General features: G+C 40.2%; 1 protein-coding gene and 1 non-coding gene across 2 annotated transcripts; both read right to left on the minus strand.

Moving 5' to 3' along the window:
- Nucleotides 1-1,828: 1,828 nt before the first annotated feature.
- TRNAI-UAU (transfer RNA isoleucine (anticodon UAU)) lies at nt 1,829-1,922 on the minus strand. The gene is made up of 2 exons: nt 1,885-1,922; nt 1,829-1,864 (listed from the first exon to the last, which is right to left on the minus strand). It is a non-coding gene; the product is annotated as a tRNA-Ile (tRNA).
- Nucleotides 1,923-5,448: 3,526 nt separating this feature from the next.
- GPX5 (glutathione peroxidase 5) lies at nt 5,449-14,121 on the minus strand. Its single transcript, NM_001267883.1, is given in 5 exon segments — nt 5,449-6,349; nt 7,462-7,561; nt 8,042-8,159; nt 11,081-11,234; nt 14,041-14,121. Coding segments are annotated over 5 exon segments (660 nt in total). The 3' UTR covers nt 5,449-6,142.
- Between the last annotated feature and the right edge of the window lie 1,495 nt (nt 14,122-15,616).

Genomic DNA, 15,616 nt, shown 5'->3' on the forward strand with positions numbered 1-15,616 from the left:
ACAAAAGAGATAATGAACACAGACACCATCCTCAAACGTTTCCTCAGGCCTTTTTGTAATATGTTCATCTGTTGCTGGATTTTGTTTGTTAGTATTTTGTTGAGAATTTTTATGTCCATGTTTATGAGAGATATTGGTCTGTAGTTTTCTTATCTCATGATGTCTTTGTGTGACTTTAGCATCAAGGTAATAATGGCTTCCTTTTCCAATTTTTATAAGAGTTTGTAAAGAAATAATATCAATTTTTTTAAAATGGCAGAATTTAGCAGTTAAGATGTCTAGACTTGGGCTTTTCTTTATGGGTAATTTTACTCACTAAATCAATCTGCTTGTTATGGATTCTAATTCCATGCTAAATGCTTATGTCAGTCATCTACATCTTTGTAACAAACCTCACCCACATTTTGTGGGTGACTTAAAACAACACTTAGTTTTCCAATTCGGCAGGTCAGTTATTGGGCTGTGCTCAACTAGGCGATTCTTTTGCTGGTTTTGCTTGTGGTCACTCATTGATTGCAGTTTTCTGGCAGCCTGACTGGGACTAGATGGTCCAAAATGTTCCCACTCACTGTCTGGGGTGTCATGTGGAATGGCTGGGATGACTGAGACTCTCTCTTCACATGATCTTCAGTTCTTCAGGAAGTTAGGTAGGATTTCTTCACATGATGTCTCAGGGTCCCAAGATGGCAAGAGGAGAAGTTATAAGGCTCTTGAACCCTAATATTGAAACTCCCACAACATCATTAGGACAGCATTCTATTGGCCAAATCACAAGGTCAGCTCACATACAAGGAGGGAAATAGACTCCACCTCTTTATGGTAGCTGCTGCATGATCACATTCCAAAGGGACATGCATAGTGGGAATTTGTGACAGGACTTGGTGACTGAACAACAACAATCAATCAATCGAACAATGTTTTGTTATCTCATTTAACACTAAAAACAACACTGTGAATAGCCACTATTGATATATCTTGGTAAGTAAATTATCCATTACCACTTCTTTACCAGTGTTAATCTGAATTGGTCTGTGAACCTTGTTTTGAACCTACCTTTGGAGAAGGAAATGGCAACTCACTCCAGTATCTTGCTTGGAAAATCACATGGACAGAGGAATCTGGTGGGTTACAGTCCATGGGGTCGCAAAGAGTCGGACACGACTGAGCGACTTCACTTTCTTTACCTGGTGGGCAGCTCAGGGTGGGGCCAGGGATAATGTAAGCGCTCCAAAATGTAGCAGCAGCTGAAAAAGCACTGATAGTGCTGAGCATTTAAACATGTACAATTACAAATTTTTGTAAAGCCAGAGAACTCCATGTCCTTGTCTCAGGATGAATCTGATAATGTTTAAGATCGAGAGGGTGAGATTAAGTGACCCACACACAGACTCCTGGTTCAACTCCTTTTCTGAGGCTGAGTTCCTGAGTGTCTGATATATCTACAGGCAGCATGGACTTATAAAGAGTAATAAGCACCTTAGAGGAAGCCCCGATGAGTGGAGAAACTGAGGAAACCAGGTTCAAATACAGGAAAATTTCTACTGAGATACGTTTAAAAACCAAGATCGTCCACATTTCACATAACTGACAAATCAGACGTAGTTTATTACTGTGAAACAGTCTTGGCAAGAGACAAAAGTTAAATTGCCAACGTGTCGGAAGAAGGAAGACACCGAAATCAGCGGGATGGTACTTAAACCATGCACGACTGTAAACAGAATTTTAAGACAACCCACAACCAAGCTCTAGAATGTCAAGCCCAACCGTTGATCTCTTTGTGGGGACCTCAAATTTAACCTGTCTCATACGGCTAGAAAGTAGTAAAATTTGCTCCAGGTGAGGCTCGAACTCACAACCTCGGCATTGCTCACAAGTGTACTGTCTTATAAGTACCGCGCGCTAACCGATTGCGCCACTGGAGCTCCACTAGGTAGGGGTTTGGGGAGGTGTAAGTGAATATACTTTCACAGATGAAGACTTGTTTAAGGTAGTCAATATTATGAATAAAATGGCGCCTTCTGATACGGGGTTTTCTCTTTGAATCTGATATGCAATTCACAGCAGCAGTCTTTGATCAGTTGGTATCAGCCAATCTGCCGCCGTTTCCCCCACAGTACAGAGAAGCAGCCTCGGTTGAGCGTCGCAGTCATCTCCATCTTGATTTTCCGCTCATATTCCCACGGCTTCTCTAAGTTCAGACTTATTTGAAAGCATTTGAATGTGGGAAAAAAATTACATTGGTTCCACAAAGGCAGGAAGCTTTCCACTTAGGAGTGTGTACTCCGTCTGTGTGACCACAGTGCATTTTCGTTGCTCCAAATTCCCGGGGACTTATCATCTCAGCGGTCTACTTTCTTGCATCACCTCTGCCTCGGCTCTGCCCTCCGCTCGGCCGACTTTCCCTCTGCTTCAGATGCCACCCGTCCCACACCGACCCAGTCACTGTTTTTTAACTTAAGAATGTTAAAATACTTTGCTATCCTGAAACATTCGGAGAGCTAATATTTCCTTTAGAAAAAGCACTGTTTTAAATGTACTAAGTTTAAATAAACTATATTAAATGCAATACAGACTAAGGAAATGCAGAAAAACAAAAAGGTGGTAACTTGAAAATTTTCTGAAGTCTCACACTCAGAGAAATATATTGTTTATATTTGTGGTTCATTTCAAGATTTTTCATTCTAGTTATACATTTTGGGACAAAAGAAACTCCCACCGTATGGATCCTGACACACTGTGAACCAGACGTGAGCCACAACTTCACTTGTTACCCGACCCCCATTACCTCCATTTTAACAGAGGGGCCGTGATGACACTTTGGGTCTTTCCATATAAATATTCACTTGGACCTTGTTTCCAACAGTCCTTGAGATTTGAGGGGTTTTCTCTTTAGCAAGTCCATTTAGGAAAGAAATGGGGGAATTATATTCTATATATTTTCAGTGGCACTGCAGGGTCATCAGGAATTGGCTTCTCCCTTTAATCCAAGATGTCAGATCTGAAAACTGGTTTATGATCAGAAACTGGGCAAGGTATTGTGATTGTATTTTTAACTGGGGCAGCTACCCTCAGTCTTCTGATTATCCTTGATTTCTTCTGTGTAGACAGTGATATGCTTGTTGGCTGCCCATCTATTTTGTTTCTAGGGATGCTGTATTTTATTAACTGTCTCAACACTCTACAAAGGTGGCTACCTCTCTGAAATTGTCTTTCATTACATGAATTTTGCCCACCACACCTGGCGCATGTACATGCATACACTGACCAGGTTCTGACCAGCTCAGTGCTGCTATTTCTGGCCTGAATTGCTTCAAGATCCTATAATTCCCATTGCTGTCAGTGAAGCCACTTCTGTAGCAGAATCTCGTATCACCAGCACAAGTCCAATAGAGGACAGTCACCATGGAGCTTCTTAGTAATGGTAGTGTACCTGTCCCATCACATGCCTCCCCCTACCCCCAACAGAATATCCTTTGGCTCTCCTGTTACCAATTCATCCAGTGGGTTTTCCAATATTACATGGTAAATCCACTCTAGCATGTCCACTTCTTTGAATTTGTGATCCCTCCTTCTGCCATCAATGTCAAGAGTCCTGGCATTCTTACCACATTTAGTGAGAGCTTTTGCTGTTTTAAGCAGGAGAATCCTAACAGTACATTGAGTTCTTGCCAGTGTATAAAAATTCTGTACTTTGGGAGAATGCTCTAGTATCAGTGTATTCTACATCAACTAACTTTGCATTCTACTCTCCTTGATCCAGAACACTTAGAATTTAGTTGTGTATGGAAGGATGCTGAATGTGTAGCAGAGGTACGTGTTTGGAAGAGGAGAGATCTCTGCATTGTCTTCAAGGAAGAAGGACTAACTAACCCTTGGTAAGGAGGATTGGGCTACTTCTAAAAAGCTGAAAGGATCTTGGGAAATCTGGAGATTTAGATGTTCTAATGTATCCCTTGGAGAAGAAAATGGCAGCCCACTCCAGTATTCTTGCCTGGGAAGTCCCATAGACCGAAGAGCCTAGCAGGCTACAGTCCATGGGGTCGCAGAGTCAGACATGACTTAGCGACTCAACAGCAACAACAATGCATCCCACCAGATGTCTCCATCCAATGTCTCAATATTCTGTTCTTTTCCAATTGAGGCCATGACCTAGGCACAGAAGATAATCTGGTTTGGGAATTTAACATACTTTGGAGTCCTACTATTCCTGTGATTAAATCTTGGAGCTGAACCTTAGCTTTTTTTGCCCTTGAGTTGCAGGATATGAGAGTTTTTTTATACCCTCCTATGGAGACTCTGGCTTTCACATTAGCCTCTACTTGGCTTCCTTTGTGACTCAGCTGGTAAAAGAATCTGCCTGCAATGTGGGAGACCTGGGTTCAATCCCTGGGTTGGGAAGATTCCCCTGGAGAAGGAAAAGGCTACCCACTCCAGTATTCTGACCTTGGTCCCAGAGAGTTGGACACAACTGAGTGACTTTCACTTTATTTGATGAGATATCATCCTCAGCATTTAATCATCTCTCTCCAAGGCATCAATTTCTTCCACTGAAGAATTCTATTACATTATTATTACCATCTCTCCCATATTTATCAAGCACCTGATACATCACATCTGCTTTTGCATATCCATTGGTATAGCATCTCAGTTCAAGTTGGGTGAAAGTTTTAAAAATTGCTACATTGTGCTAGTGGCTGTGTTCCACTAATCCCTTTACTGCCAACCAGATAGATAATCCAACTTCAAAAATCTCATTTTAGGGACTTCCCTGGAGTCCAGTGGTTAAGACACTGCACTTTCACTTCAAGGGTATGGCTTCCATCCCTGGTCAGGGAATTAATATCCCCACTTGCTGCATGGGTGTTGCAAACAAACAAACAACCAACCAAAAAACTCATCTTGGCATTTTCTTTCTCAGATGCTTTACCAACTACTGTATTTTGTGTTCCCTGGAAAGACTCCAAAATGGGGATTTGCATTCAGAAACTTTACTGGGGCACTATCTCAGGGTGAACACCTGAGAAGCAATGAAGAATCAAAATCTGTCAGAGGAACAAACTGGGCTGCAGTGCAAGCGCAGAAGGGCATTTGCCTATTCCTGGGGGTCTCCACCACTGGAATGGCCCTTTAGATGTGTCCCAAGTTGAGAAGTCAGATCTTGGTTGTTATACCTCTCATAGACCAATAATTAGATATAGGCTGCCCTTGGAAATGAAATGTGACCTTGACCTGAGACAATTCCTAAAAAGGGATGACAGTTGAGAGTCATCAGGTAACAACCTTCCAAGGATCTAGGAAGGTAAATCTTCTATCCAAAGGGTCCAGGTATTTAGTCAATACACCATCTGTGACAGTCACAGTGAGGAAGAAGAGAGAGAGAAAATGAGTTTGAGCTCTGGATAGGATTTGAAAACCACCACAGTGATTCCAGATGCTGTAGGAAACATTTTATTGGAGATAGTTGCAGGGCTGGTTCTGAAGCTAAGGGTTCTAGGGTTGAGAAGGGAAAGCCTATCTTTCAAAGGATGCTCTGACCAAGTGTCATACTCTGAATACACTAAAGATCAGACAGAGGAAAGTTTTTGTAGGGTCTGAATTAAAAAGAGGCTCTGACTGCCACCATCATGGAGATACTCTTCCCTTCATGTGAGGCAATTTCTTGCTCCCACTCTATCTAGGGCTCCTACAAAAGAGTGACAGATCAGTGGAGGCAGGGATGGGTGGGGTGTCATGGAAAAAGACTGATCTGAAAATATTTGGAAATTGACTTTACATGTTTCTCCTAGGGGAAGACAAATGTTATGAAGTAGAACTTAAATTGTATGGCTATTCACCGCATTGTCAATTCTACACCTTTAGGGTAGAGAGAGAAGGAAGACTCAGAATGTGTAGGAACATGCTTTTTCAGGATATCATGGCAAATTGATCTATCCTCATGGATGAATTGGAGAAGGCAATGGCACCTCACTCCAGTACTCTTGCCTGGAAAATCCCATGGATAGAGGAGCCTGGTAGGCTGTAGTCCATGGGGTCGCTAAGAGTTGGACATGACTGAGCGAAGAGAATGTAGAGAAAAGATTTTGTTTTTAAACAGGTCTTCAGGTAAAGAAGCAGGATGGCTCCTGCCCCCAACTTGATCTTCTTATTTGGTTTGGAACTGTTTCATGTATGCCAGAATATCTGCCTTGACTGTACTGACTGGAGTCCGATGAAACCAGCGCATGACAGGGACGCCATCAGGTCCCACTAGGAACTTTTCAAAATTCCAGCGGATGTCACGGACCATGATGGGTTCCCAGGATATATGTTTGATTGAGCCCATAAACTCAGAAGGGTGAGGACAGGATTGCTGCAGCAGAGAGATGGAAAAAAGAAATGATGGAATCATTTCTGCTCATGGATGATCCAGGCTATTTTCACCCACAGATACTCCACTTCTTCTTATGTTGAGATATGTTCATTTCCTATGATTCTTAATATATTCTCTGAATCACAACCATGCTAACTACCAAGAAAGTTGTAGATATTATAGCAAAAGTCTATTTCCTCTTTCTATCTCTCCCTGTGACCCCATCACAAAATCCTGTTCCTATGAATGAGATATGTCAGCTCTCTAGCTTTCAATTCCCTTTTCTACAAAGGGAACAGATTAGAATGTGGTTTCCTAGATCTTGATGCTCCATGGGCCAGTCATCTTTTGAAAATACCTTTTGGGGGCCAATATGGAGTTCCAGTGTTTCGTTTTGAAAAATAAGAGAAAAATTTTAAAACACCATTACTTCATTTAGTTTTAAAGAGATAATTATAAGAATAAATTACATATGTGTCTTAATCTTAGAATAATGGGCAGCTCTATAAATCAGTTGATGTTTATGAAACCCTCCTAACATTGCCCTGTTTTTTCAGTTTACTGAGTATATATAAAAATCTCAACATGGGTCAACCTTGGCCCACAGTTCCGCATTTAAGGACACTGAACTCTGATCATCTTTAGGGGCCCTTCTCAGCTCTCACGTTCTCTGTGTCTAAGAGCCAGTGTTTCATAAAAGGCACTTATTGCGTTGTATTACATCTGCCAATTTTTTTTTTTTTTTTGGTCTTCTCCAGTATGAACTCATCAAGGAACAGGGACAGCGTCTGTTTATTTTTATACCCTTATTGTTTAGCAAACTGCCTTATAGATAGCAGACACTCAACAAATGTTCCTTGAATGAATGAATGTCAATGAACAAAAGAGAATGGTCCCAGTGAAAGGTGGCATTCTACACAATGCTTTGTACCACAAAGCCAGAGCATCACAGATACTAACAAATTTAACCCTAGTCCCTATGCTTATAAGGAGATCTCTTCCAAAGAGTCCAACCCCTCCTCCAGGCAGGAGCCCTTGCGTCCGTTTCTACCACACCGACTCTACATTAGGAATATTAAGGAAGAAGCAGCTTAGGTCAGTAATTAACTCACCTTTAAGAAGGTGAAGACTTTCTGCTCTGTTTCACCATTCACATCCCCTTTCTCAAACAACTGGAAATTAGGTACGTATCCTCCTCCTGGACGGACGTACCTGCAATGAACCATAATGTTCCCAGGAAGCTCCAGAATATAAGAGAGAAAATTATAATAGGGTACCAGGATTTGAGGTTACGAAAAAGGGGAATCAGATATGGAGATATAGAAAACAGGGCCGAGAAGGGGAAGTAAGGCAGTTGGTAAACTTTGGGCTCCCTGACACTTGATTTTTCTCTATTCCACATGCTGTCACTGTCTCCCATCTGTATTGTTTCTGTACCAGCAACACCAGGAGCTATTTCTGTACTCGCATTCCTCCACCATCCATCCATGTCTCACTTCCCAGGGAAGGGGAAAGCATCTCTGACACAGCCAGACTCACATCAGTGAAGGCCAAATTTAAAATCAGTTAGTAGGTACCCCAAGCCCATTAACCCACTGCCCATCCTGGAAGTCCCCAACATGGAAGTGCCTCTGGAAATGGAAAAAAGGTAGACAGAGACAGATCTCTATAGGGTTTTAAGTATGCACTTACTTCAGTCCTGGAAGGATTTCTGAGTTTTCTCCTGGTTCTTGCTTTCCGAATTGGTTACACGGAAATCCCAACACAACTAGGCCAAAGGGCTTCAGCTCCTCCTGTAGTGCATTCAGTTCTATGTGTAGAGAATGGACAATATGGTGGCCTGGCCAGAGAGCCTGCCTTGTGTATATAGACAGTGATCCTTGGAAATACCCATTTTACAGAGGGAAAAACAGAGGTCCAGGAAAAGGGGAAAAATATCTAAGTCAGAAAGACTGTTCATGGCAGGGCTGAAATGAGATACTAGATCTCCAGACATGTATACAAAAGCCCTTTGTTATAATGCAGTATTTCCCAAATCTGCAGCACATCAGAACCAGATGGGACCTTTTCTTAAAAATAAGGATGCCCAGATTCCTTTCCAGAAGTTCTTCTGCTTACATTATTCTGAGGTGGCTCCCCAGTCATCTTTACTATTCTAAAGCTCACCAGATCACTGCTGGTGGGATTGTAAAATGGTATAACTGTTATGGAAAATAATATGGAGGTTTCTTAAACAATTAAAAATAGAACTACCATAAAGCAGCAGTCCCAATTCTGGGCATATATGCATAAGAATTGAAAAACAATCTCAGAGAGATATTTGCACATCCATGTTCACAGGAGCACTATACATAAAAATCAAGAGGTGGAAGTAACCCAAATGTCCACTGATGGATGAATGCATAAACAAAATGTGGTATATCCATATACAATGGAATATTATTCAGTTTTAAAATGGAAGGAAGTTTTGTCACATGTTACAACATGAATGAATCTTTATGCTAAGTAAAATAAACTAGTCATGAAAAGACAAACACTGTAGGTAAGATAAATACATGTGGTATCTAAAGTAGTCAAATTTACAGAAACAGAAGGTAGAATAGTGGTTACCAGGGGCTGGGAGAAAGGGGAGCTGTTATTTAATGGATACAGAGTTTCAGTTTTGCAAGACAGAAAAGTTCTAGAGATTTGTTTTACAACAATGAATATTTTTAACACTGCTGAACAGTCTTCTTAAAAGATGGTTAAGATGGTAAATTTTATATTTTGTCTTTTTGTACCACAATTTAAAAACAAAAATTTTAATTTCATTTTAATTTTAAACAAAACCACATTTAAACATCACTGACTATCAGTTTGCCTTCCCTGATTGGTTAATTGGTAGATTGAATCTTTTTTTTTTTTTAAAGGAAGGGACATGCACAATGAGAATGGACTTCTCTCCTCTTCACAGGCTAGTTCACCCTGGGTGGAGTGGGGGTAAATCTGACAGGGGCAAAAAGAAGCAGAGAAATTTCAAGTTGAGCTTTCTGGTGTTCTTTAACAATCTTCAGCATGTTAAAGACGCATTCTACCTAAAAACCCTCACTGATATACCAAAACACAAGCTTCCAATTGCCTTCTTCCTCAAGCTTTTCAGTTTGTTTCCCCTGACTTTTATAATCATCTTTTCACCCTTTGTGAGCCAAACATCTTCAGTTCCATAACAAACACTAACCACTCCCTAACTGAACAGTCTGCTCAGGCAACAGTGTCAACTGATATCTCCTCTAAGTCCTTTCATTTTTATTCTCTGCAATATAAGATTGCTTTCCTATTTCCACATGGTTCCTAAGTACTTTTCCTCACATCCTCCCCTCTTGTCTTTAGTCACTATAGATAATAACTCCTCTAGGAAACAGACTATTAATTAGGAAACCTGTCTTCCAGTTCTTGAGAAACTATTCCCCAGTTCTTGCACCTATTACATAAAGAGTTGGAACTGAATAAATTGATTTTTAAAATCCTTATAACTGGCAAAATGAAGTATGGTCCAATAGAATATTATTCAATCTTAAAACAGAAGGAGGAAATGATCCGAACTCCAAGGTACCTTATTAATTTTAAAAAGCAATTGGCAAGTTGTATTTATTACTTGTTTGGAGAAGGAAATGGCAACCCACTCCAGTATTCTTGCCTAGAGAATCCCATGGACAGGGGAGCCTGGCAGGTACAGTCCATGAGTCAAAAAGAGTCAGACATTACTGACTATCATCATCATCATTTATTATATGTCATCAATTGGTAGAAAAGTAAAAAAAAGAATACATATATATTTGGTAAACATGATAATACTGATCATCAGAAGGGAAGGGAAACAGATGAAAAGACTTTTTACTCTATACTTTTTTATTACTTTAATTTTGAGCCTTGTGAATATAGTTCAGTACCTATTCAAAATATAATAATGAAAAACCTAAAAATGAAGTTCTTATTAGTTCAAATATAAGAAAGGCATCTATTTCTGATAAAAATTAGTCCTGTTCTTTATTTATTGGCTTTTAATCAAAATGGCCTAAGATATGAGAAAGATAACACTCTACCCTGAATAATGCACAGAGAGGGGAGAAATCTACACCTAAAGGAGGTGTTGAGGTTGGAGAGGAAGCGTTCGCCTCTCTTATGGTCGCCTCTCCAGCCCTCACTCCAGTCAAATGTGCTCCAGGGATAAAGCCATTTTTTCTTTTCCCTGTCTTTGTAAGTTACCTGGAAAAGTCTCAAAATCATCAATCCTACCTCCTGTATTTGCCAAGAAGACTTGAATCTTCAGAGAGGCTGCTGCTCTCAAATACATTATTGGTTCTCTTGGAAATCTCAGGAGCAAAGCAGAGGCAGGACGTAGGAAGGGTCAGCAAACATTTTCTGTGAAGGTCTAGATTAGTCATTTCAGATGACCTCTGGCACCAACACTCATACTACTCAACTCTGTCTTGCAGTATAATATCAACCATAGACAATCTGCAAATGAATGGTCATGGCTATGTTCAATAAAACTTTATTTACAAAATTAGGCCGACTGGATTTGCCCTGTGGACCATAGTTTGCTGACTCCTGACATTAGGGAATAAAGTCACTCGATCGTGAGTATTTGTTTTGATATATAGAATTAAAATTAGAATATAATACCAATATGACTTAAAATATAACAAGCTGGAAAATTAGTCCCAAGGAGATTTAGCTATGAACTCTTACCAGGATATTGAGCTGTCAGACCACAATAGGTGGCCACATTGACAAAAAGGACATGTTTGCCCGCATACTGCTTGAACTGAATGTGTTCCTTTCCATTAAGAGTAAAAGCGTCATAATCATAGATGGTGCCTTTCACATCTTTGTAGCAATCCATCTGGAAGATTTTAAAAAATCATAATTTTAGTAATAATAATTTCTAATGTCAGTATAATCTTTCAAACCATTTAAAGAACAATACATATATTAATTGAGATCCAGAAAACAAATACGAGTCATCTAATGTGTCAATGACAAGACTGAAACTAGGTCTTGTGACTTGAAAGGCAATGGTATTTTTGAGGAACAGGCAGTCAAGTCTCTTTATTATCTTTGCAGAGGTAAAATACCAGGAACTGCTTGGATAAATGGAAAAAAGCAGAGATTCATGAGCTGGAATGGGATGGCCTGGAAGTAAGTGGAGTCAAACTGAAAAGCATACTGCCTTTCTTGCTTCTCTGAAAATGAAGCTACCCCTTGTCTCTTGGTTGAAGGCATTCTTGCCTGGATTCCCACAGTGAAGAGAAGGTTTTTAATTCCCAAGTATTTCAGGATAGCCTTATTACTTCTTTAACTTTCCCGAGGTCTTCTGACTTCCTGCCCCACTCATCAGCATGGTGGAGTGGAAAGAGCTCTACCTGGGAATCAGAAGCTTGCTCTATTGTTAGATTTCCTTGTGATCCTGGGAAGTTCTCATCCTTGGCCCTCAGTTTCCCCACTGGTAAAAATGAAGACATTTGTCTAGATTCCTATTAGATCCTGAAAGGCTTCCAGGTTTAACATTCTAGAATGTAATATTACTCCTACCTTGAGTAGTTTTCTCTCTCAATGCACGGTTACTCATATGATGGTCTTATAAGCCAATACTATGAAATTCTAACTTTTTGTAGCTGCCAGGAAAAGAGATTCAGAGCTCAAAAATCCATCTGTAAGTAGGTCACCAAACTGTGTCTGGCAGCATCCAACTTATCACATGCCCAACTCCTTACGCATCATGCTCTAGCTATCTAATATCTACCTTCACCACCAGCTCCATCTACCTTAATCTTTATCCAATCTGTGGAACATATTTGAGCAAAGTTCCACATAATAGAAATGAGTTCAGCATGAAATTTTCATTGCCTGTCCTTAGGTTAAATTCTTCTACAGGCAGATCTCATCTTATCTCTCCTCTGTCTTTATCCATGCAGGGTCCATGCAGTACCCCAAATATGCTGACTCCACAGGGCTCACCAGCACATCCTGATTTCCTTCTCTATATCAGGGAAGCTGCTATAAATGGGTTCTGGAATATAGGGAATGTAAAATCCCAAAATATGAAAAGAAAGCTAACATCCAAACCACCCAGTCAGAAAAAGGCAGAGAGGTACTGTGTCCAGAGAAAGGAGGGAAGAATATAATCTAATAAGAAAGGTCCAGACTTAAACTAGGATTAAACTAGACTCCCTGGAAATGCAAGGACTATAATAGATTTTAATCAGACACCATCTGCCCCACCTAAAGCAGTGATCCAACACAAAACCAAACCAAACTCTACCACTGATTGTATCCCTAGCACACTTAGCTACCTAGCTTTTACTCCTGGGGAGAGAGGCATATTCTCTATGCAGGCTTTTGCACCTTTCCCTAAATGCATGCACAAATACACACCAGCAAAACTGAGACATATATAAAGAGAACATTATATCAGAGTATCCATTCCTATCTCCATTATGCCTGGTTCCCAGCTAAACATTTTTAAGAATTTGCCTTTTTCCTGCCTTTGCTACTGTGCTGAAAATTCCTGAAAATCATGTTGGGTACCAGAATGCATGGCCTTAAGACTCTGATCTTGAAGACTCCTCTAGGTTCAGTCCAGCTTACTACTGATATTCATTGTTATTTCACGTTTATTTAGGTCTGCGTGATATGTCTCAAATATCTCCAGACTCGGCCTTTATTAAGTAAGTTCTACAGCCAAGGGTCTCCACACCCAAGTAGCCAGCACCAGTTAGCATAAACACTATCTCAACTTTCAAAAATAAGGAAAATCACTCAAGAGGTTATCTAATCGAGAGGAAGGAAGATCTTACTAGAGTTGCAATTATAGACCACATCATATGCACAATAATTTTTGCTCACCCTCCCACCCCATAACTGGGTGAACAAGTGGGTAAATCCTCTTATACACACATTTATGGTGAGAAAGCAGAGATTAATGGAGGTGAAGTGACTTGTCTAAGGCCAAAAATGATAACCCATTATGTGAATGAGAGTTTGCTTGCCCCTACCTTTTGATTGCTTTTTGCTTCTGGTTCTTCTAGTTTATTGTTGTTCTTTCCTAAACTGCCCCTGCCATTGTCATACACATGGTTATCAATAAGGCAACTTTTTTATTGTATCAATAAGCCATGAATTAGAGGCCAGAATTCAAGACTTCTAACTTCAGATCCAATTATTTTGGCCTCCAGTTATTTTTTTCCATATGTTTTATGTTTCTCTGATAACTCTGATTTTATCCATCCCTAAAACTTCCACATTCATTTTTCCACCTCTTCATATGTTTCCTGCTTAGCTGTGTCTGAGATGACTCAACTCAAACTTTCCTCCAAACCCTAATCCCCACTCACTGTGATGCCCACTACAGCTCATGCCTCAGACCCAGCTCTGATGCATACTGATGCGTGGCTAGAAGGATGTCCAGGCAACCTCTACCTGGAGAAGAAGAGGAGAAAGGACCACAGTAAAAGGGTTCTCTTGTCCCTACCCATATTCAGCTCAAGGAACACCATAGAAGTGAAGAAGATTCGAGGAGAAGTGAAGAAATGTTTAGAGGGAGGAAGCAGAGGTCAGAGCCTTACAAGAAGGGCTGAGGGTGGGATCTTGGAGCAGGACCCAAGACTCCACCTTTGAACCTTGTCCCACCCTCTCTGGAAGTCACTTACCTTCTCTAGACTGTAATTTATTTGCACAAAGCCAGCTAGGAGAAGGAGAAAAAGACAAGAGGCCCTTAACTGTACAGTCATGATAGTATCTTCCGATCACTGGTCTGAGAGTCTGAGGTTGTTGGGCACCCAGTAACCTTTTGATACTCTGCCAGGGACAAGCCCAAGCCTATGTAGGCCAATCATAGGGCAGCACGGATTTCTAGGGTGTGAGTGGGGCAAGAGGACATAGAATTCAAACCACATCCTCACCTACACACACCCCAGTGAGCACTCAGCGCTCATTAGTGCAATGAGGACCTAGGACTCACATAAATTCTGGCAGAATTATGAAAAGGTGAGGGCAAGCACTCCACACTCTTTCAAGACTATTGTCTATTTTTTTCTGAGTGGATAGCCATGTCTAGGTGCAGATGCAGTCCCCCAGACATCTCAGTAAAGTCAATGCGAAAACGCATGACATGGATGTTCCAAATACTATTCCTAATATTATTATTTGGCTTAAAAAAAAAATCAAAGAATGGATCACATGTGATCTGTCTAAGAGAGTTAGAAGGAAACTGAGCCTGAAGAAGGGAAAAATCTTTACACATTAATATGTTCACTATACAGTAAATGTTTTCACATGCTTATGTCAGTAAGAAAAACCAAGCAGCCCAAGAGAAACTTGGGCACCAGACAGTAAACCAAATGGAATCTGTGGTAGGATACAGTGTTCTCCCTTGCCAATAATCAAAGAGATAGAAACAAGAAAAGTTGCATTCTGCATTTATCAGATTGGCCTAAGTTCAAAGGAATGGAGGTACCCAGTCTAAGTGTCAGTCTGGTATACTCCAGGTGAGGGCAGAAAGTAATAGCCACAAAATTTCTGGAGGATAATCTGCCATTTTAAATACTTTTTTTTTTAAGTAAATAACTTAAAAATTCTTTTATTTTGAAATGATTATAAATGTACTGGAAGTCGCAAACACTTCTGTTAATCTCCTGAAAGCCCCAGGGCCCAAGAAGGATAATGGAAGTGAGACTCACATTCCTCTAAGGATAAAAATGCTTTGCCTCTCAACCATCCTAAGAACCCCCATCCATTCAGCAGAAGTTTCTAACCACTGCTCAATAGTATCAGCCAAAATTTTGAATAGATGAGTTTATGTAACAGGCCTTGAGCACTTGGAATTGCTGAGTTTCTCACATAAATAACATATATCTAATTCCCACAAACCTCATGGCAGAGGTGCTGACCAATAACTTTCTCCCTCTTATCTACAGTATGGATTTACTTTCTGGGCCTCTAGTGCTAAGGTTTGAGTTAATCATACTCCTAAATTCATGATTATTTATTCTTGCAAGGTCCCCCTTTTTGTTTTATATTCATACTCAAACTTCTCGCTTCTCCCTATAGGTGAAATATGTTTAATATGCATATTGTTCTTATTCTTGAAATATCTGTATATTGTATATTACCTCTTTGAAATTTAAAAAATTAATTTTTTAATTTGGATCTCAGATTTAAAGGATTGAATTAATCACACTTTTAAATTTATGGCACTATATCATCATTAGGCTGTGCAATGGTTCT

The sequence above is a fragment of the Ovis aries genome, chromosome 20 (assembly GCF_016772045.2).
Source record: "Ovis aries strain OAR_USU_Benz2616 breed Rambouillet chromosome 20, ARS-UI_Ramb_v3.0, whole genome shotgun sequence".
Taxonomy (NCBI): Eukaryota; Metazoa; Chordata; class Mammalia; order Artiodactyla; family Bovidae; genus Ovis; species Ovis aries.